Raw genomic sequence first — 23,962 nt, forward strand, 5'->3', positions numbered from 1 at the left:
TCTGGGCAACTTATTACAAGGCTTCACATTCCTCCTGTGTGATATAGGATGATTAACATAAAACCCTACTCTCTGCTGCTTGAGTTGCTGTGAGACTCAAATGAGATAAGGATAAACCCATCAGTTTAAGATAGTCTTCTCTTCCCATGCTTTACTTTCAGAAAAATATCTTGAAAGGGTTTTGTGCTCAATTCAGGGACAGAGAAGTGAAGTGAAAATGGTTTGTGACGTGGGGCGTTGGATCAAAAAAACCCTGATGGGAAGCAGTAGGTGGTAACGGGAATGACAAGAAGCATAGGAGTTCTGCCTGCTCAGTGGTTGCGAGGATGGGGAAGGTATCTGTCCTCTGGTAGAAGGGAGCACATAACCTCCCAGGCTGGAGACGTGGACACGATGTTACATCTGGTGGCTAGATACTAGCTTGTAGTGGCATCATCTATTCCTTTAACCGATTATTATTTGCTACATATAAAATAAAGCACTGTGCTTTTTTGAGCTTACTTGAGAAATCAACTTTCACTTATAAGAATATTTCTGTGAGGGAGATTTTTGTTCTGAATTCTAAGCAACTGAATTAAAAACGAAGCTTGTGGATATAATTCTCCTTAGTAAAATTTCTTCCTTGTGATAGAAATGATTTAATTTTGCATACTTATTTTTGTTATTTTACTTCGTGTTATGGATTAGTTTTAAAATCTCAAAATCATATGTAGAGTATCTAGTCTAGGAATTTTCAAACATTTAATGGGGGGCTAAGGCAATGCCAGGACATAAGATAGATCCTCCACTAAGGCACCTCCATAAAACGCAGCTTGAAATCACTAATTCTTTTCGATCTGTTCTCCTTTATTTTACAGAGGAGGAGCAAAGGGCTTGCAGGGAGGGTCAGCTACTTCCCCAAATTTATGTAGTTAGAAGGGGGCTACACTTAGAGCTAAATCCAGTGTTCCGCTTTCAAATTTATAGTCCCAATATATCACACATGGCTTGAATTAAGAAAATTCATCCATTAGAGAAGACAGACCACTTTGTTTCAAAGCTGATGTAGCCACATATAAGCTAATTTTTCAATTCGACAAAAGGATATACTTTAGAAATAAGCAGATGTCCAAGAAGAATGCAGTTTCTTCAGATTTTGCACAGAATACCTGTATTCCAGGTACTCAACAGGAAATGTCTTTTTGTGAAAATTTTGCTTGGTAGAGGTCACATTTTTGGATGATACAAAATTTATCTGTTTCTCTAGATCACCTAAATTTAATCCTTAAATTAAACTAGACTAACAGAATGCTAGTGTCTGGGCTATATTTTCTTGATTTTCTGAAAAGTGGCCCTCATTGAGTTGTAAATTTGAATTACATACTTAATTTTTATGGAGGGGCATTTTTTTTAAAAAAGGCTTCAATGACATTACCAATTATTTTGCCTTCAAATGCTCATATTCCCTTACATATTACTCTGAGAAATTAGAGCTACGGGCAAAGAGGGAGTTTGTTTTCCCTTTAGAACTGATATATTTTATTTCCTTTTGGACAATTAAAAGGGTGTAATTATATTTCCCACTCTGTTTTGGCCTTAAGAGAATTCAGAGCCAGATTTCGTGGCTCATCCACAGTACCTGTGTAGTAGGCTCCATCACTTATATGACCTACCCTAGTACTATATCAGAAATTGTTCTATATTTTCATAGCCATTTTTCCAGTTCAGAAATCACTGGATTACAGCATTCTCTTGTAGATTAGTTGAATGTGGTTGTGCACCTCCAGAGTGCATTCAGGTATGATTTTATTTGGGGATTTTTCTGTAAGTAGTAAGTACAAAGTAAATGTTAACATGTTAGGAATCGATTTGTACTTTATCCTATGGTTTTATTTTATGTCAAGAATATGTGCATTTTGATATTAATTGATAATTTGAAGGACCCAAGTTAAATAAGTGGCAAATATTACAATGGGAGCTTTTTTTCCATGTTAATGCAAATCAAACTATGTGTTTTAGACCAATATTTAGAGAAAAAAATTTTATTTTTATTTGTGGTAAAATTCACATAGCATAAAATGTACTGTCCTAATCATTTATAAGTGAACAGTTCAGTGGCATTCAGTACATTCACATTGTCGTGCAACCATCACCACCATCCATCTCCATAACTCTTTTTGTCTTTCTAAATTAAAACTCCACCCACTAAACAAACTCCCCATCTTCCTTTCTCCCCCATCTCCTGGCATCCAGTATTCTACTTTGTCTCTCTGAATTTGACTACTTTAGAAACCTTATAAATAGAGTCATAAAATATTCGTTTTGTGACTGTCTTATCTCACTTAGCATAATGCTTTCAAGAATCATCCATGTTGAGCATGTTTCAGAATTTCCTTCTTTTTAAAGGCTGAATAATATTCCATTGTATGTGGACACCACATTTTGTTTATCCTTTCATCTCTTAGTGGTGCACTTGGGTTGATTCCACCTTTTTGCTGTTGTGAATAATGCTGCTATGAACATGAGTGTACAAATAACTCTTTGTGTCTCTCTTTTCAGTTCTTTGAGGTATGTACTCAGAAATGGAATTACCGAATCATACGGTGATTTTAATTTTTTGAGGACTCACCACACTGTTTTTCCACAGGGGCTGCACCATTTTACATTCCCACCAACACTGCACAAGCGTTCCCACTTTCTCTGTATCTTCACCAATATTTATTTTCTGATTTTTTTTTTTTATAGTAGCCATCCTGGTGGGTGTGAGGTATGGAGAAATATTTTTATACATAGAGTTAATCACTTTTTTCTATCCAAGTGTTAACTCTAGGGTTGCCAGACTATCTCTTTTTACATTGTCCCGTAATTGCTCTGCAGAGCAATGATTTTTCTTTGTTTTTCAGACCATTCCCAAGTTGCTCTGGTTGAAGTGTGGCAGAGGGTGCATCGCTCTAGTCCTCCTTAGTCCCCTCTGTTTTCTCCAGTTGGTGAAAAAACTGCACAAAGCAGGGATGAATCTTGAGGTTTCCATGGACCTAAGACTTAGCTTAAGCCTACATGTCTGTATTCTACTTTTATATTTACTATCTTTCTGGACTTTAGTTAACCAGATGTTGATTTGCTGCTGTATTTTGAAGGATAATTGCTTAATCGAAAATAACTTTTCCTTGTCTGCAGAGTTAACCTAAGAAAATGAAGATACGTTTGAAACACAGATATAAAACATGTGACAAGGAAATTAGTATACATGAGAAAAGCCAAGTTTACCTTCACTTGTACATGGGAACTAACAACGTAAAATATTTCACTGAAAACCAGGGAATGATTAACCTTAGCATTAGAATTGAATAGGAAATTTAATATATGCTATAATGAAATTATTATTTGATTTTTTAGCCATATTTAAAGTACAAAATAATCTGTATACCATGAAGTCAAAGGAAAATTTTAAAAATAAGATGGAAACGTGGGAGAAATGTAACCACAAAATTATAAAAGGGATTTTAGAGGTCATCTCATTTTTCTTCATTTGTAAGAATCTTTTCTCCAACTTGCTGCTTGCTAGATGGTTATTTTATATACTATGTAAACATACAGTCAATGTAAAGATATAGGTTACAAGCTTGGAGCCTGAGTCAAACAGACCTGGATTTGAATATTGGCATTGTCACCTACTAGTTATGTGATTGTAGGCAGGGTATGTAATCTGAATAAGTTTGCGTTTCTTCATCATTAATAATGCTATGTCACAGGATGGTGGGAGGATATGAGATAGTATTCCAAGTGTTCATCATAACTTCTGTCACATAGTAAACATACCTGGATATTATATTAGCTCCTGCTTTTCCTGCTGCTACTACTGTTGTACATGAATTCTCTCTTAGGGCCAGCTATTCCATTGTAGGAAAACTGTAAATACTAGGAAGTTAAACCTTACATTAAGGCAAAGTTTTTCAATGTTTTAAAAAAATTAATAGATCCAATTCTGTGCTCTGCAGCATCACAAAAAAAGTATGTTTTCTCTGTGAGTTTCTCAGCTCTTTGGAGCAACCAGTAAATTCTTCCTTTCTCCAGGACAAACATCTCTAGGTTTCTTCAACTGTCACTCTGTCAGGCTTTCTAAAGCCTTCGTTTTCTCAGTATTCACTGATCCCTCTCAGTTTTTTTTTCTCAAAATGTGTCATCCAAAAATGAGTCTAGTGTTGCACATGAAGTCTGCATGCAGAGCATGGTACTATCCATCCAGCTCAGGGGAAATAGCCTCAGTTGCTCCAGTGACCTACGAAGCCCATGGGATGGGCTTGGCACCCCACCTCTCCGACCTCCCCTTGGCTTCATTCTCACCTGCTCACTTTGTTCAGAGGAGCATGGCCTCCTACTGTTCCACAGATTCATGAGCCCATTTCTTCCTAAGAACTTCTGCTGTTCTGCTTCCCAGAACTCTCTTCTCCCAGATGCTTACCTGGCACTCTCCTCACCTTCGTCAGCCTTTAATCCAGTGACACCTGCTCAGTGAGACTTCTGGCCATCCCATCTCCCAGGACTCCCTTTCCCTTTCCCAGTTTTATAGTCTTTCGTGTTTTCCACCACCTAACATTTTAAACATTTCACTTATTTACCTGTTTTCTTTCCCCACAGTAGATCGTAAGTTCTCTGTGTACAGGGATTTGTGTCTGTTTTGTTCACTGCTGACTCCCTGTGGCCTGGAATGCCTGGCATGGTGTAGGTGGTTGATGAGTATCTGTTACACGAAGAGCAGATGAAATGATTGATTCCTCTCTGCTTGGAAGTTGCATCATACTGGGCTTGGAAGGGGCATGTGAGCACCAGGTCACAGTCAGTGGTCACACCGGAAAAATGTTAAGTGCACTTGAAGAAGGAAAAAATAAGCCATGTTCACTGTTTAGGAATTTGCGAATTTTCAAATCATTTTGCTTGCTTAAGCAATATTTTATTTTACATATAATTTTATTTGCTTACAAGATTTTTGTATTTTGTAAAAATATAGATTATTAAAAGAAGAATACTTGCTCTTAAAATATATCTTAACAGAGCTTTCCAAGTAATGGGCTTAAGATAAATTCTTTTCCGCCTTTAGAGTGGCCAGAGCCCCCAAATCAGGTGCTTGATCTCTCCTGCGTGCCCTACCAAGGTCATTTTCTGTGTGTGCCGTGACTTGGAAAACACTGGAAGCACTGCTTTAAGATATTTAAAATGTGTTCTTCAGATGGAGTTCTAATCTACTGAGTTGCGATTTTAGTATGTTCTAGATTTTTTCCTCCCTTGTTTGAGAACTGTGAAAGTACTTATCAAAATAGAATAAAACGTCAAAATTCCATAAAAGTTATTGTCTTTCTGGATTTAACAATGTTCAGCATATACAGAAGAAAGATATTTCCAGAGACTGAGCCAAAGGCATTAGAAAAGCAGAGTTGGAAATCAAGGTAGAGTTGTGCAGTGGAACGGTCCTCAGGAGTGAAAAAGGAAAGAACTGCTTATACAGTCATGCACCACACAGTGATGTTTTGATTGACAGCAGAGCGCATATGCTATAGTAGTCCCATAAGATTATAATGGAGCTGAAAAATTCCTGTCACCTAGTGACATCATAGCTGTCATAACATTGTAGCACAATACATTACTCGTGCTTGTAGGGATTCTGGTGTAAATAAACCTACTGTGCTGCTAGTCATATAAAAGTATAGCACATACAATTAAGTACAGTACATAATACTTGATAATAAACCACTGTTACTGGCTTATGTGTGTATATACTATTAATTATTATTTTAGAGTGTACTCTTCTACTTATTAAAAGAAAGTTTACTGTGAAACAGTATGTCGTGTTACACCAGCAGCAGCCTCATACATCTTGTGTTTATAGCATCTCTTGATTGCATCATTTTCTCTTGTGCTTGGTTTAATCCCCTGTTTTATACAGTGGCACACTATACAGGCTTATAGCCTTGCAGCAATAGGCTATACCTTATAGACTAGGTGTGTAGTAGGCTATACCTCCCAGGTTCGTGCGAATCACCCTGTGATGTTCACACAATGATGAAATCACCTAACGATGCATTTCTCACAATGTGTCTGCATTGTTAAGTGGCTTATAACTATGCTTGCATCAACATGAATGAATCTGAAAAACGGTGTACTGAAAGAAGCCAGACAAAAAGAGAACATCCTACATTGTTCCATTTATTTGACCTTCAAGAACAGACAAACTTAATGCATGGTTGTAGAAATCAGAGCAGTGGTTGCCTGGAGTTGGGGGAATGGGGCTAGTGACTGTAAAGGGACACAGGAGAATCTGGGGAAGAGGAGAATAGAAATGTTCTATGTCTTTATAGTGGTGCTAGTTACATGGGGTTTATATTTTCTGGAAATTCATTGAACTATATGTCTAAAATTAATATATACAAATCAAATTCATTTAAAAAATTAGAGCTAGTAGGATGTTACTTCTGCTATATTTGACTTTTTCTAGTTATTTTTAGAACTATCAACTACAGAATCGTTGAATAACTTATGAAAATAAGGTTTGGTTAGATTGTGATTAACTTTGCTTTTAAAAATGATTGTTTACTTCTTCTTGTGGCATATCACTAAAAAAGAAATTTACTTCCAGGATGCATAAAATATATAAATTGGTGGTGAGTGGTTATATAAGAGTAAGCTATTTTTAGAAGCTTTGCAACCATGTTGAGACAGGAGTGTGCTTAACACAACTTCAGATTGGGTTCCTATTCTAGATGACTGAGAGAGCCATGCATTCTGCACTATTTGAGAGTACCTTGCATACATTGTTTTGTGTTTGATTCAATGTAAAGTTTTGCAAATTTGCAAATTCTATGCAAATATATGATGATGCAAAATCAATTCCTAAACAGACATATTTAAATATATTTCTCTAACTGTAAAATTATGAGAGAGCTACGGAAGATATACAGGAGTATACAGAAAGCTATTTTCGGTAAAGTATAGAGAAGAATATAAAAACCAGAATCCAGCAACCACTGGCAGGATTTTGGTGTCTTAGTTTATTCATATTGGTAAACACACAAATGCAGTATATATTACTGTTTAATATCCTATATTTTTGGTGATAATCACAGTATTTTGTCAAACATATTCTTCAAAAATGTTTGCATAAGAAATACCACTTTAACTCCATTGTCAGTATATGATCAGTCTTTTTACTATGCCCTTAGTATTGCTAAATATTATCCTTTTACAGCTTTATTGAGATATAATTGACATACAGTACACTGCACATATTTAAACTGTAATTTAGTGAGTTTTGACATATGTTTACATTAGTGAAACCATCACCACAATCAAGATAAGGAATACTTCTGTTACTTCTGAAGTTTCTTCCTGCCTTTTGTAATACCTCCCACTTTTCTACTTATCCCTATCCACAGGCAACTCTTGATCAGCTTTCTATCACTAAAGAGAAATAGGCATTTTATAGAATTTTATATAAATGGAATCATATAATTTATACTTTTGGGGGGCCTGGAGGAGGTTTGGCTTCTCTAATTCATAATTATTTTGAGATTCATCCATGTCGCATGTTTCAATAGTTCATTCCTTTTTATTACTGAATAGCATTCCATTTTTTGGCTGTGTAGCACAATTTATCTATTCACCTGTTGATGGACATTTGGATTGTTTCCAATTTTTGGCTATTAGAAATAAAGCTATGCATATTTGTGGGGATATAATCTTTCATTTCTCTTAGGTAATATGTAGAAGTAGAATGGCTGGGTTATATGGAGAATGTATGTTATGAGGCTTTTTTTGAGTTTGTTTTTAATTTTTAAAAAATTGAGGTAGAATTCACATAACATAAAATTAACTGTTTTGAGTGTACAATTCAGTGGCATTTAGTAATTCACAGTGCTGTGCAATCATTACCTTTAGCTACTTACAAAACATTTTCATCACCCTGAAAGGGAACCCTGTACCCATTGAGCTCTGGTGTGTGACTTCTTTTCACTTAGTATAATGTTTTTGAACTTCATGTGTATTGTGGCATGTGTCAGTACTTTGTTCCTTTTTATGGAGGAATAGTATTACATTCTATGTACATAACATATCTGTCCATTTATCCATTTATGGACATTTGAGTTGTTTCTACCTTTTGGCTGTTGTAAAGAGTGTTGCTTTGAAAATTTTTGTACAAGTATTTGTTTCAACATGTTTCCGTTCTTGGGTATATACCTAAGAGTGAATTTTCTAGTTATACGGTTAGCTTTTTCGAGGAACCACCAAACTGTTTTCCATGGCATCTACACTATTTTACAGTCCCACCAGCAATGCACAAGGGTTCCATTTTCTCCACATCCTTTCCAACATTTATTTTCCTTTATTTATTTATTTTTAATTATAGCCATCCTAGTGGGTGCAAAGTAGTTTCTCATTGTGGTAATGATTTACCTCCTCTAATGACAAAAGATGTTGTGCATCTTTTCATCTACTTGGTGGCCATTTGCATATGCTTGGAGAAATGTCCCCTCAAGTCCTTTGCCCATTTTTAAATGGACTCATTTGTCATTCTGTTGCTGAGTTATAAGAAAGTATATGGGTTGCATATACTTTCTCCCAATCTCTTGCTTGTCTTTCATTTCCTTAACATTACCTTTTGAAAATCAAAAGTTTTGATTTTGGTGATGTCCAAGTTTCATTTTTTTCTTTTATACTTATCGCTGTTTGTGAACTTTTAAAGAAATCTCTGCCAAACCCATGCTTACTAAGATTTCCTCCTGTTTTCTTCCAGAAGTTTTCTAATTTTAGCCTTACATTTGGGACTATGATCCATTAAGAGTTTTTGCTTTTATTCTCTTTTGGTATATTGCTGAGAGAAACTAAAGACCTAAATAAACAGAGATATTTTTCATTTCTGTCAGAAGACTACATGTTACTAAGATGTCAGGTCTCCCCAAATTGATCTACACAATTGTAATTTTTTTAAAACTTCACTTTTCAATTTGTTTACTTTTACCTATATTTGTATATATTGTAATGATTTTATGTTTTTACATTATTTAGAAATGTACAAATCTATTAATCTAATTATGTAGGATTGTATTGACAGATTTATTCCTAGAATTAATACCCAACTTAGTTGTGATGTATTTTCTCTTTATGTATAATTTATTGCTAATATTTTGCTTATAATTTTTACTCTGTATTGCTGATTAAGATTGACTTGTAATTTTCCTAATCACATTTTGATATCATATTTATTAGAGTCTCTTAAAATTTTTGGTCAAAATAACTACTGTATCAGTGCATTATATTTATACCTATATACACAGTTTTCCATAAAATATTTTAAATTAGTCACTTATTGAGAATTTATTTTCTTTGGTACATTTTCCCCTTAGAGTTTTATAAAATAGCTAGCTCTCGTAGTTCATTATTCAAACATGGTTTAACTGAGACATGTTCAAAGCATCTGTAATTTTTCCATATGGTATGAATATCCCACACTAAATTCTTTTTTTTTTAAATATTTTTAGCAGTTTTGTCTGTGTATCTTACAGCAATATTTTTTTGACAGTGTAATATATTTTAGGTTTTTATCACACTATTTTGTGACTGTTACTTCAGACTTTTTTTGTAGTTTGAAAGTATTTCCCTAAGTGATTTGTAGCTTTTTTTGCCCTTTCTGTTAAATAACCTTAAAGGAGTTTCTAAGCATTTTATTACATTTAGTGAAGAAATTTAAAGGTAAAGTTGTGGACTGGATTTCATGTGACTTTAAAAAACTCACTAAAAATTTTGAGAGGTTTATTTTCACCCTCTGGAGGCTTCGACTTTAAATGTTGAGCGATATGGCTTCATATGCTCATTAGTTTATATCTCAGTGAATAATAATAACAAATACAGGGTGGCCTATATTATATACATATGTCCATATTTCATATGGTCTTCTGGAGAACCGGCTTGTTGTTATCTGACTATATATGACCTGTTTTTCCCAGGGTAACTAGCACAGAACTCACTCATACTAGCAGTAGAAGCCTTTGTCATTCATTTCCTGTTGCTTGACTTTGTGTCATTAGTATTATTGAGTCTGAAGTTCTTTTGCAGTGGTCTCTATGATATAGGTGTATTTTGTGAGTTAACTAAAACTAGATAATATAGTCTGTTAACTAAAACTAGATAATATAGTCTGTTAACTAAAACTAGATAATATAGTCTGGTAACCAAGCTCTCAAGCTCTCATCAGCTGCAGTCCATTGCAGTCCCCCGAAAGCAGGTGTGTCTCTCCGGCTCTGATTGGTAGTTGCCATTCTTCCCCGAAGTTACTGTGCTTCCTGCACTTGTCCTTTGACCATGTGATGTGTGGGACATGTGAGGGCACCATCGTCAATCTGTATGTGTCATATTTTGTTTAATATTTTTAACAAAAATAAATGTAAATGACTTTCGAATATTCCCATATCTCATGGGTGTATACTGTACTTTGAGACTAACCGAAGGCAGTAAGGAAAAAGCTTTAAATAAGGAAGTAATGCTGTGTTTGGATTTTTAGTAGATGAGTCAGGTAGGAATACGAAATATTTTTTCCTCCTGTTAGATTATAATCTCTCCAATGAGTAACCAATTCTACTTTATCTCTAGAACTTACTTAAAATAATAGTAGGTGTTCAGTAAATAGTTTTAAACTACACTAAAAATCTTCTAAATCAGTAATTCTTATCCAGGAACCATATCAGAATAATCTGTGGTGCTTTGAAAAAACATTACATGTATTAGTATTAGCATCGAATAAATATAAATCCCCCAGTCCAAATGACATGAGCTTTAAATAGTTAGAGATTATTTTTTTCCACCTTAAAGAAGACAGAAAATGGGCAGTGTGGACCTGGTATAGCAGTTTCAGGTATTAGGGGCTGTTCCAAATATTCTAGTCAGCAGGAAAGAGAAAGGGGCAAAACTAGGAGTGTGCCCTTCCCTTTAAGTAGATCTGGCAAATGCCTCACAGTACCTCCATTCTTCTTGGGCAGAACTTAGCCATATAGCCACAGTTGCCAGAGAGAATGAGAACTAGTTTTCTAGCTGAAAGACAATGTAGCCAACTAACAAATTGGGGTTCTTATTAAGGAAGGAAAGGAAAATAGATAGTGTGAGAAATTAGCAATCTCTGTCACAATACACAGGCCTACTTCATTCTTGGAAGTCCTGATTTCAGTAGGTCTGGGTTAGAACCGGGCCTTCTAATTAAAAAAAAAAAAAAGCAAAACCCAACAAACTCTATGGTTGATTCAGATATACTCTTTGTGATAGAGAACATTGGCTCTTAGCCAGGTTTTGAACAAGATAGGTCTACTAATTCTTGGAATGAGAAACCTTCCTCCTGGAGGGCATGGATTCAGGGCCAGGTTCCTAATCTACCATTCTGCCATTTTACAGTGATGTAATTCTTGACAGGGGCCCTTGGGATGATTTTAACAAATGCTTTACTGTGGTCCAGGTAATTCTGCTTTCCTTTCTGCATGTGCCTGGTCCACCAGTCTAGTAATCAGCAAGCATCTTCCTTCCCGAAGTGAGACTCTCTGCTTTTATGACTCGTGATCATGTATTTTCATCCTCAGTGTTATTAGGCTGTATAGTTCAATGACAATACCATGGGTTGAAAAGCTTATGGGATTTGATGTTAAAAGATTTTGGGTTTCAGCTCTTATTTCTCTGCTAACCTTTGGCTAGTAACTTAAACTGTATAGTCTTCACTTTATACACATATTATACGTGTACATTTCTCATAAGGCTGTTAGGGAGATTTATTAAACTAACAGTGTGTAAAAATGCCTTTTAAACTATAAAGATGCTATGTATATACTTTATCAATAGTAGATATAGAAATAGCTCTCTGTGCAGAACCATGGTTTACACAAATGCTTATGAAGTTATTATTTATTTATTTTTTTTGCTAAATAAATTCATATTGAAGTTAAGAATAATGAAACTTTTAGAGACATCTTTGCTCAGGGTCCTATACTTCATTCTTGATAAGCTTTGAAATGTATATTAATATTGGGTAAAGAGATCTTACCAAAAATTTATTTTGCCTTGCTTCCATCCCACGTCTACCTTTCCTTTTACTGTACACCTTGATATTTATTTAAAAATGTTATTTCCATACTTTGAGCATGTTCCAGCCACCATTCCAGGCAGTAGGGAATACAATCTTGAACAAATATTTAATGGAGAGTTGAAAAGATGTGATTTTAAAAATAGACTTTTAAGAATTCAGAATCTTAACAAACAGGTTGATTTAGAATTTTACCATTATTATATGGCCAAAATTGATTTGTTACATTACATCGAAAGTTGTTTGCGTTGTATTTGATATACGTCATTACGTGGCAATTTAACATTCTGTTCTTTAATTTACATGATGATACATAAAAACCTTCTGAAACTTTTGATACATTTTACTGTTATTTAGGATATTATACGTTGGAAATTACACATTGAAACAGGTAGCGCTTTTAGTAACATAATTCTGTAAGTGCTACTTCTGGAATGTAAAATGTGCATTATAGTTATGGAAATTTTAATTTATTGTAGACATTCCTTTTTGAGTGTTATAATTGGTGTCAAGTGATTCAACTTCGCAACCGAAAGAAAATTATTGCGAGTTCTTACTTGTACCAAATTATTTTAAATGGCAGACCCACTGAACAAGGCAGTGGAGTAAATGTGTATCGAATCTATTATTAGTAGTGTACTGTGGAAGTGAAAAGTATTTTTGTTTCAGAGACATACTTCTCTTTTCTGCTTTTCTTAAAGAATATAAAAACAATTTTTAAAAATTATTTGTTAGTGTCAAATATGTAGTACATTGGTTAGACATCTATAGTGTTTATAAAATGATCCCCCCAATTGCTCCCTCCCTCCCCGCCCTCCACTTAACCATCATCTTAATGCTAACTGTATTCCCTCTGCCATGCTTCCCATGCCCTATTCTCCCAACTCCCCTCCCCTTGGTCCGTCACGAAATTGTCCACTATATTTGTGAGTCTGTTTTTGATTAGTTTGTTCTTTTTGTTCCTTAGATACCGCATATAAGTGAAATCATATGGTATTTTTCTTTCTCTGTCTGACTTATTTCACTCAGCATAATAACCTCTCGGTCCATCCATGTCATTGCAGATGGTAGGATTTCATTTTTTTTAATGGCTAAGATTAAAAACAATTTATTTTTATATCATTTTTATGTAAAACTAGTCTCCAGTTGATTTTATTTTTATGGCAGGTTATTTTGAAATCAGTCTGACAAAAATAAGCATAAATTATTCTGGGTTTATAGTTATTCTTCCAAGTATCATTTTCATCTTGCTTTTAAAATCCCCCATTTTAGTTACCAAATATTTCTTAAGTGCCTATTTATTGGGCTCTGTCCTAGATACAGGAGTAGCCAGTTATCCCCCAAATTCCTTCTTGGTTTAAATGTTCGGAGATAAATTTGGAAGTCTATAACAGATTATTAACAAGCTCCCTTCAAGTTCTTTTACTTAAAGCGATTCAGTAAGTCAACAAGCAGATAGAGATAAGTCATCTTCTTTCCCAAGGCGGAGCCTAAGGGCAGAAAGGTAAAGAGGTATTTTCCAGTGAGATTTCCTTTTCTCGGGGCTTGAGCCAGATTGAAGAAGATGGCAGTGCCATTAAGAAAGGGGCTTTTTTTTTTAATGACGCTGGGAGCCACTCACAATCTGCTCTAAGCAGCGGTAAAATCCTTGACCAGCTGCCCTATTTTGAGTGGGCCAGATTACTATGAATGAGACTTTGGAGGGCCATGGAAGTGACCTCATTTTTAATCTCAGGGTGAACTTTTTTACATTGTGTATAATGAAATGTTAAGAAACGAGAGGCTTCTTCCTACATCACATGCTGGGACTCGTAGATGACTCCTTTGTCTAATTTCTGTTCTCTCTCTCTTACATGCATTGAGACAAATTATGAGAAGAAAACTTCGTCACACAACCTGCCTATCTGAATCTGTGCACATACATGCTGCCTTTTCTCCTGCAACTAAGGATGTATTTTTTATGCCCTTAGCAAAGGCCAACTGAATACTCGTGGATTAGATCCCATCCTTTTTGCAAATCTAAGAACATCATTTCAGCAATTCTCTCCCCTCACCCCTACATCATTAATTTCCCCCTGTCTATTGAATCCTCCCCCTCGGTGTGGAAATTTGCTGGGTTGTCTTCCATAACAAAGCCTTATGGACCCCCACATTCCCTTCCAGCAGTTGCTCCCATTTTCTCCTTCCCTTTAAATATACTTCTTAAGAATGGGCTGTGCTCGCTCCACGTTTTCTTCTCTCATTTTCTGGACCCGCTCTGTCAGGTCCTTGCCAATGTCCTCTCAAGACTCTGTTGAAACTGCCTTTGTCGGGTTCCTTATTGACCTCCACATCACCAAATCTAGAGGTCTGTCTTCTCCTATTATTTGATCTGTCATCAGGGTTTGACATAATTAATCACTTTTTCCTTCTTGAAATACTTCCTGTAGGCTTCCAGCGTACTACACACTCCTGGTTTTCCTTCTATCTCTGTCCTCTCTTTTTTTAGTTTCTTTTGCTGATTTCTTTCTCATCAGAAGTAAATCTCTGTTCTTGGATTTATTCCTATTTCTACCTCACTTTCTCCTTTAGTGATTCTGTCTAGTCCTACGGCTTAAAGTGTAATCTATTTGCATATGACTCCCAGAGTTTTATCTCTTGGACCTCTTCCTTGAATGCCTGGTTTAACATCTAATTGCCTACTTGACATTTACACTTGGATATCTGATAGCATCTCACACTTACCATGTATGAAACTGAGTTTCTGATTGTCTCTGTTCCTCCTGCAGCCTTCCTCATGTTAAGTAATGATTAGTCTATCTTTAGTTGCCTAGGCCAAAACTGTGGAGTCATCCATGATTCCTCTTTTCTCTCACCTCCCGTCATCATTTTGTCAGCAAATCATTTAGACCTTCCTTCAAAATATATCCAGAATCTGACTACTTCTAAACACCTCCATTGCTGTTACATATCTCTTTTTTGGATTTTTGCAGTAGCCCCTTAAGGGATCTTTTTGACTCTCCCCAGTCTCCTCTTCAGCATATCAGCCACAAAGATCGTATTAAAATGAAAATCAAATAATATTACTCTTCTCAGAACCCTCCAGTGGCTTCCCATCTCAGAGGTAAAGCCAGAGCTCTTACAGCAGTCTGCAAGCCCCGTGCAGTCCTCCCACCCACGACCTCCTTGCACATTCTGTCTCATCTTCATTCCTCCTATCAGACAAGTCTGCTTTGGTCACTGAGACATATTTATTTTTGAATAAGTATCTTAGTAATAACAAAGACTGAAAAAGAAGCTTCAGGAACATAAGGAAATTTATTACATTTAAAAAGGCGGTGATGAAATGGCATGGAAGGGCCTTAGAGTCAATGAAAACCCTAAAATATAATGTGTGCACAGGTTCTTTGTAAACCTATAAAACAAAGCAAGTGTCTGTTATACGGTTGTGGGGATATATTTCCATACCTGATCATGCGTCAGACATGGGATCAGGTGTTAATTTTCCTGGACCCTGGAGGTGAGTTTGTGATTCCAGTCTGGCTGTGCATTTGCCCGAGAGCTCCATTCTCTTCCTCCACCAGAACATCACTGTGGTCTTCTGTGAGCAGAAGAGCCCTTACCAGCTGTAAATGACCAGCCCCATTTTTAAATAGCTATGTGGCAATAGCAGGGAGTCACCTAAAGCACCTATCTTTAGAAAAGTTTCAGAGTCACTATATTGTTGGTCCTGTACCACAGAAATAAGTGTCAATGTTATTCCTTATTTGAGAGAGAAAATTAGATATTTCAAAATTAAAGATCTAGTATTTCAGTCTTAACATTCTTTGTTATGATAGCCATTCATCCAATAACAAAGAAGAAATGAGTTAGGCTAACGCAGTTGAACTGACCGGAGTGTGGCCAGTTGAAAGAGCTTCAGCAGAATGCTCTTCAAGGCCAGGATTTCACCTGTCCTATAATTGTATAATTGGACACAGAGTTCTGTGAATGCTCATCCTTACTCTCCAGTTAGTGGTTATGTCTTTGCCAGATTTATTATGTCTGCCTGATATAACCCCTTAGAAATGTAGTTAAATAACAGGGTACTTGATAGAATGAGGGAGTAGATAAAGTGTGTAGACGCTGGCTAGCACTTGACTCTGGATTCTTTTGCTGGCATTCATTCACTGTCGATGGGAAGAACACTTTGGAAGTATTCATTGTGAATTTCACCTGCCAGCATGAAATGGAGTAAGGTGAGAGATTTTCCTGATGAAGTGATTTAAATAGACTACTGGAAAAACTTGAATTGGCATTAGTCTTAAGGAGCTACAGACATGGAGCAGTGTATGTTTACTAAGTGTATGGTGTTTCAGTCCTTAAATTTTTCCTGATGAAGAGTTTGACATTTATGTTCACTTGGTCATATGTTCGCTTTTGTTGCGGGAAAGTCACAGGGTTGAGGGTATAAATTTTATATGTGAATTTAAAAAATAAAATGTCAACTGTATTCTAGAAACGTTCTAATGTAATTATAAGCACATATGTTGGGCTTTACTAATTTTGTGAAGGAAGTTCTTTATCCTTTTAATAACTAGGGTGATTATTATAGTTTGAGGATTTAAAAAACCATCATCAGTATGTATATGTTGTTACATAATATAAATGAAGCACTGAGCCCAGAATTGCAAAGAGGTATTATATAAAAGGTACTATTTCTATTACAACATACTTTCTAAGTTAACAAATAAGAATTTGGAAACAGAGTTTAAAAGTAACATGAAGATTTTCTCAAACTTGCACTCTGTATAACCTTATCAGGAGTTCTATACTAATTTGTATATGCAGGGTATCCCCTAGGTACTTCTGAAATACTGAGATTGCAGAGGATTTGGAATTGCATTGTTCCAGTGATCTTTCTAATCGATTAAGAGGTATTAATGGCAGTTAAATGTTTTTAGATGTTTTTCCAAAGCAGTAAGCCATTTACTAGTGCAGTTTCTGTGGTATATATACCTGCTCTCTCAGATACATCCATGTACTGAAGAGAGGAATTGCCATTTTGTGGAGAGTTTTAGAGTAAGATATCTTTAGTGCAGAAGATCCTGTTATGTTTAAAACTAATTTAAGTGCACTCACCTGAAGTGACAGATAAAAACAAGGTATAAACTAGAACGTGGTAGAGCCTCTTCTCCCCACTCTGCTTCCCATTCCTTTCACTCCTTCTCTGATGAACTAGTGAGAACAGATGCCGAGATGGCAGAGATGAAGGGATGCTTATTTTAGGTGGATAAAAGATAAATTGGATTTTGAAAAAGATTCTGTTGAGGGAAAGTAATACTTTTATCTTGATCATTTCTTTGCCACTTTTCTGAAATCTGCTAGACGAAGTTAGGTATTAAAACTTGTGTATTTGTTAACTGGAAGGGATAATTTAGTTGATCGTTATATTGCAAGATATAGTCTCAGCAGCCCATTTGCATTTTGATATTTGCATAACTAAAAAGATAAGCCAAGGGAGCAGGTGGGCAGTGGTAGTTTGGATCTTCCTGTAGTGGTGTTTTTGGAATCCGTAAATAGAACAGTGCTGTTAGAGCTTTTCCTTTCAAAGAAAAGATCATTTTGGACATTGATGCTCAAATTTGTAGTTTTTGTTTATAGATAAATGAATTGTCTGATCCATCAAATAGAGGAGGAACAGCTTTTTTTTTTTTTTTTTTTTTAAGTTGACTCCAACCATAGAAAAGTATTTTCTGCTCTGGAGATGGAATCAATTAATTAATTTATTTATTTATTAAATTTTTAATTAGGTTTATTGGGATAACATTGGTTAATACAATTATATAATTTTCAGGTGTACATTATCATTTGACATCTGTATATTATGTGTTTACCACCCAAAGTCCAGTTTCCTTCAGCTACCATATATTTGATCCCCTTTACTCACTTGACCCTTCCCTTAAACCCTGTATTTGACTCCCTTTACCCCATCTACCTCCCACCCCACTAGTAACTACTAGTGTATATTCCATGTCCATAAATCTCTGTTTGTCCTGCTCATTTGTTGCTTTTAGGTTCATATCCCACATATAAGTAATATCATGTGATTTTCAACTTTTTCTGCCTGGCTTATTTTGCTTAGCATGATTATCTCAAGGTCCATCTATGTTGTTGCAAACGGCAGTATTTCATCTCTTCTTATGGCTGAGTAATATTCCATTGTATATATGTACCACAGCTTCTTTAGCCAATCATCTATTGTAGGACACTTCGGTTGCTTCCATGTCATGGCCACTGTGAATAATGCTGCTATGAACATCGGTGTGCAAATATCTTTTCGGATATGGGTTTTCAAGTCTTTGGGGTAAATACCCAGTAGAGGGATTGCTGGATCATATGGTAGATCAATTCTTAGTTTTTTGAGGAACCTCCATACTGTTTTCCATAGTGGCTGCACCAATTTGCAGTCCTATCAGCAGTGTATGACGGTTCCTTTTTCTCCGCATCCTCTCCAAGATTTGTTATTACTTGTCCTGTTGATTATAGCTATTCTAACAGGTGTGAGATGGTATGGAGATTAAATTTAGATTATAGGAATATTAGCAAGTATTTTGCAATTTCTTAAAAATTGTAATTATATCAGTATTGAATTTTTTTTCAGGTATTGCATGTCTGCTCATTATTTCTTAACCATTTACTGCTATTTTTCTCTAATATTAATAATGTCATTGCTAAAATGGTAAATAAACACCGAAGGCGCCTGAGGATTGGAGCTATTCCCAAGATAAGGTTTAAGCTTATTTCTGTTATGAACTTAGCATTTCAGTAAAGCTGTATTTTAGGTTATATCCAGAAGTCTTGGAGTATTGTACCTAACGTGTGACTCTCAGAGTCACAAAGGGCTCTGGAGTCAGAACAGAGGAGATCGCTGCATTGTTGGGGGCCAACAAGCGTAGAATGTGGGGGAATGTCCGGAAGTGAAAGGGTGCAGTTCCATAGACTGAGTAATGGACAGCAGTTGTGAGAGACGTCGACAGCCCCCAAGACCCAGAGACTAAACTTCTAACATGGATGAGGTTTGGGAGGGTCACCCCTTCCAGTGCCTTTCAAACTGTCAGAACAGCCCCTGGTTTGGGGTCTTGAGGGGACCTCAGGGAGGGAGTCAGGGCTCCCGATCCACACCGGTGCCGCTTAGCACAGTTCTGCTTTCTACAACATCTCTTTATGCAGCGATTCTATCTGAGAAATAGATTCTGCTGCTAAAGTTAAAAAAAAAAAAAGTTTGAAGACCACTGAGTTGAAGACTGCCTATTAGGTTATTAGACGGTAGTGGAGTCTTAGTCTTATTTTAAAGGTGAGCCAACAGGAACACGAGACTTCTGAGATCACACAGAGGGTGACAGTAAATCTCAGCTTCTCTGCGTCCAAGTGCCACGTGGACCCCGAAATGGAGGGAGGTTACGGAATAGTTGTGATTTCTAAAGTTCTGGTACAGAAATAGGTGGAATTGTCTGCACCAAATCCAGTACCTGATATTTTCTGTGAGGATTAGGTTACTTAAATTTTAGAAGGTTTTTAGTTAACTGCAAAGTTTTGGATGCTCCTGAGTCAGATAGGAAGAATAAATTTTATCTTCAAGCGATGAAAAATTAAAGGAGGCTTTGCCTTTTCTATAATCTATCATTTATTTATTTAATTTTTAAATTATTATTTATTTTATTTTATTTTTTTTTACGCCTACAGTACCTGGTCTTCCTAGGTGGTCTCCCATCCAAATACTAACCAGGCCTGACCCTGCTTAGCTTCTGAGATCGGATGGGGTTGGGTTTGTTTAGGGCGACATGGCTGTAGACTCTCTCTTATTTTTTTAGAGTGCTAAATTCAAGGTAAACTATGGAATCAGAAGCAGAATATGGAATTTAAGAATGAAAATTAAAATGTAGTGTCCTGGTAACTTATTCCCCTTCATTCGATATGCCAGCTATCTTGTAAGTAAACTGGAAGATTATGTCTTATGCTGTGACGTGATACACATTTTAATATTTAAAATGTTTTAATTCTTTATTTTGTTCAAAAACTCACTGATGGTGGTTTTAATTATTCAAAAACTGGCTTCCTAACTTCATGATTAATGTCGAGAGAGAGAGAGTCTCTTAAAAAAATTTTATATGATTTCTGAATTGGCTAATGCTCTTATACTAGGATCTTGATCATTTGAGCTGAATTTGTTTGCTAGTTCTTAATTTATTTTCATTAGTTAGAGCTGTTGTGAGAAAAGGCCCCATGGGAAGAACAGAATTAGCTTAGTAGTTTTGCTCATTCATCCATGTGTACATAACACGACTGTTTTCATTTCTGACATTGCAATTGAACTGAATTGAAAGCAAATAATTTTCACATTCTTCTGAGTCAGTCTCTGTCTTCTGTCACTCTGAAGTCTTTTTTGTATATCTGTTTTCTTTCAGGTGAGGAATTTTAAATTGGAACAGGAGCAAGAAAAAAACAAGATTTTGTCAGAAGCGCTGGAGACCCTCGCCACTGAACACCATGAATTAGAGCAGTCTCTGGTAAAAGGCTCATCTCCTCTCAGCATCCTCAGTGAGGACGAATTCTATGATGCCCTGTCAGGTAATTCTAGAATCCTGCCCTCTGTATTGTTGGTGATTTAAAGTCTGCCACCTAAATGTTGTCTTAGAGTGGATGTCACCTCGAGTTTCTTGGAATGAACAGATAGAGATATGTCTCTACAGCTCCCCAAACTAGCTGTTTTTTACGTTGTGTTATTAAGGCAGGAGCCTGAAAGTTTGGAATGAAAGTCATTGCTGAGTCTGCCTGTGTTGATGGTGTATGCTGTGCTAGGGATGGAGTGCTATTAAAACTATGAATTTATTTGTTTTTTCAATGACCATTAAATACCTCCTAGTTCTAGATGCTATTACATGTTTAAGGATAGAGAGATGGACAATTTCTGTCCTCAAAGAGTACTCTGTATCTTTAAACAATACAGAGAAATCTCGGTTAACAGTACCATATGCTAAGTGCAAAGAAGAGGTGAGACCATCCTGTAGCTGGAGCAGAGAAGAGGAAGTACTTTGCCTCAGAAGTACATGCCAAAGCACAGTAGCAAACTGGCAATGAGTATGGACTCCAGAGCCAGGTTCTCTGAGTTGGAATTCTGCCTCTGACAGTAGCCAGCCATGTGACCTTCTACAAGTTCCCTGAACTCTCTGGTTCTCAGTTTACATATATTTAAAATGGGGATAATTATAGTACCCATTTCAACAAGTTGAGTCAGGATTAACTAAATTTGTATGTTTAAGTATTGTTTAGGACAGTGTGTGACGTGTACCAGGTACTCAAAAAATGAGAGATGGGGGGAGTTGAGAACGTCTTGCAAGAGGAGGTATTGCTAAGTAGTTTTTACCTTTTAGGAATTTACTTTAAAATGTGTGAGGTGAGTGTAGGCAGGGGAGTGGAATGAACATGGAGGCGGGGAGAGGTTCGAGATCAGTGGGATTGAGAACAAGTAATTCTTTTATGTGCAGAAGTTAAGTGCTTATATAATAGGTGAACATATAAAATTACTGGGTCTCACAAAATTTGACCATGGAAGCAGGAGACCTTGGTGGATAAGGAGTTAAAGGATGGAATTCATATTAGGAAATTAAAGGAAACACAGTGAGAGGTAATAGAAATGAGAACTAAAGATTAGATAAGGAAGTTAAAGAAAATATGATAATATAGGACAAGGAAAATTATGGAGAAGAGATTCATTACATAAGATAAACAGTAAATAGGAACATTATGATTAGAAATGTGATCTAATCAAAAAGGGGAGAAAGTAATTTTAGTAGCCAGATTTGGGAATAATTAGAGAAAAGATGATGATGATGATGATGATACCATCAGTTACACATGGTATTTGTGAAAGAGGGACTCATGCTGGGACAAGAAAGCGAAGATAGGATTTGAAAGTGGAATAAGTGACAGGGTAAAGGAAGTATGTAACATGGTTGAGGGAGGTGAGGGGAGCATGAATGACATTCACATTTACCCTGTGCCAAGTTCAGTAGTGTTCCCTCCTTGATTCTTTGTGTTTGGGGCATTCAAAAAGGAAAGTTGCTAGAGGGATTACAGCATTAAATGTTAAGATGTATGACTAAAAGGGCCTGGACACTTCATCTGCTCATCTTTTATATCTTTTATAAAGAAAAGAAAAAATGTTTAATTTTCATTAAAAAAAAAACAACCCATATTTGTTATAAGCAATTCAGTATAAAAGTACATTCAGTACTCAGTGAAATTTCCCTTTCATCCCTTATCCTAATTATGCACTCTTCTTCAGAAGTTCTTATTAATAGCCTGACATACTCTCTTCCAGACCTTTTTAAAGCATTTACATGTATATGTACAGGTGTACATATGGGTTTTTAAGAATCATGAATGGAATTAGTTGCTTTATTGTTCTGGATCTGCTTTTTCATGTAGCAACATAGTTTGGAAATCTTTCTCATCAGTACTGCTCATTCTTTTTAAAGGTTGCATAAAAGTTCACGATATGATTTACCAGTTTTCTTAATCATTCTCCTCTTGATAGACATTTAGCAGTTGTTGTCATCTTTCTGTTTCTTAGTCATATTTTAACACTCATCTCCACAGTTGTTTCCTCTGGGAGGAGGAGATAAAAAACCATATTCCCCGAGTCAAGATTGGCAAATACATTTCATCTCAAGTGTTAATTCAATTTGCTTTGCAGTACTGCTGCTTTATGGATTGCTGGGTTGAGAAGGATCCTGAGGCTGAGTCCAGGTGCTTCGCTTAATTGGCATGTTCTACTGTGGCTATAGGAAATGAAGGAAAGGGACAGGTGCCGTACATTTGTTCTTCCCTGCCCTGAATGACCACCTGAGTTTTGGTATATTTGCCTGAACATAGTAGCTTCTCTGTGGCCACTCCTACTATTTCCTAGTACAAATCTTGGAATCATTTGGTACGATGTAGAACTCCATTAAAATTAAGTCAGATGCTCTGGGTTCAAGTCTTCACCTGCTGATAACTTTGCTACATAATTCAACAAGATCATAAAAGCCATCCTTTGAGAATGACTTCATCTTCTTGCTACAGTCTCTACACATCTGTAGTGGTTTAAACAATATGCAGACTTATTCTCATACAGTCCCAAATAAAGCTCAGAAGTCCTAAAACCAAGTTGTTGGTAGGGCTGTGTTCCTTCTGGAGGATCTAGGAGAGGATCTGTTTCCTTAACATTTCCAGCTTCTAGAGACATCTGCATCCCTCAGCTAGAGGCCCCACCCTCCATCTTCAAAGCCAGCAGTGTGACATCTTCCAATCTCTCTCATTCTGACCTTTCTCCCTATGTTAAGGACCCTAGGGATTACAGTGGGCCCACCTGGATAATCCAGGATAACCTCCCACGTCAAGGTCCTTAATCATGTCTGCAGAGGCTTTGTATCATGTAAGGTAACATCTCCACATGTTCCAGAGACTAGGACATGGACATCTTTGGGGCTAGTTTCTCACTACCACAATTCCTACATTTATATCTTCAACTCTGACTTCTTGTTAGAGATTTATATATTTAACTATCAGCTAGATAAATAAAAAATGAATTCTAGATCTCTCTCCCAGATCTTCTTCCTTCTAGGTTTTGTCTCATTTTAGTAAATGGCACCTCACTCATCTCCTAAAGCCAGAAACCTGGGAGTGATTCGTGACATTCATATGCCACAGCCGTGAAACCCAGACCAGTGCCTGTCCATTTTACCTTTATACCTTGAATCCATCTATGTTCTGTTACTATAGTGCAGTGGTTAAAAAGTAGGCTGTTGATAAATTATGGCTCTACTCATTTCTATGCCCTGTGGAAAGTTGCTTCACTTTTCCATGCCTCGT

General features: G+C 36.3%; 1 protein-coding gene and 1 pseudogene across 12 annotated transcripts in view; one reads left to right on the top strand and one right to left on the bottom strand.

The window, feature by feature from the left end:
* The window catches only part of OSBPL1A (oxysterol binding protein like 1A), a 190,580-nt gene that overhangs the window by 95,335 nt on the left and 71,283 nt on the right, over window positions 1-23,962 (top strand). For 11 of the 12 annotated variants that reach the window (XM_039844181.1, XM_039844190.1, XM_039844198.1 and 8 more), the window contains one exon: window positions 20,515-20,677. In XM_039844181.1, coding sequence (XP_039700115.1) covers window positions 20,515-20,677 — 163 coding nt within the window. Of the gene's footprint in view, window positions 1-20,514; window positions 20,678-23,962 lie in introns of those variants that run through there. The other variant, XM_039844266.1, reaches the window with a different exon arrangement.
* Window positions 19,784-19,902, bottom strand: LOC120590782 (uncharacterized; annotated as a pseudogene).

This window comes from Pteropus medius, unplaced genomic scaffold (genome assembly GCF_902729225.1).
Source record: "Pteropus medius unplaced genomic scaffold, Ma_sr-lr_union100, whole genome shotgun sequence".
NCBI classification, from domain to species: Eukaryota; Metazoa; Chordata; class Mammalia; order Chiroptera; family Pteropodidae; genus Pteropus; species Pteropus medius.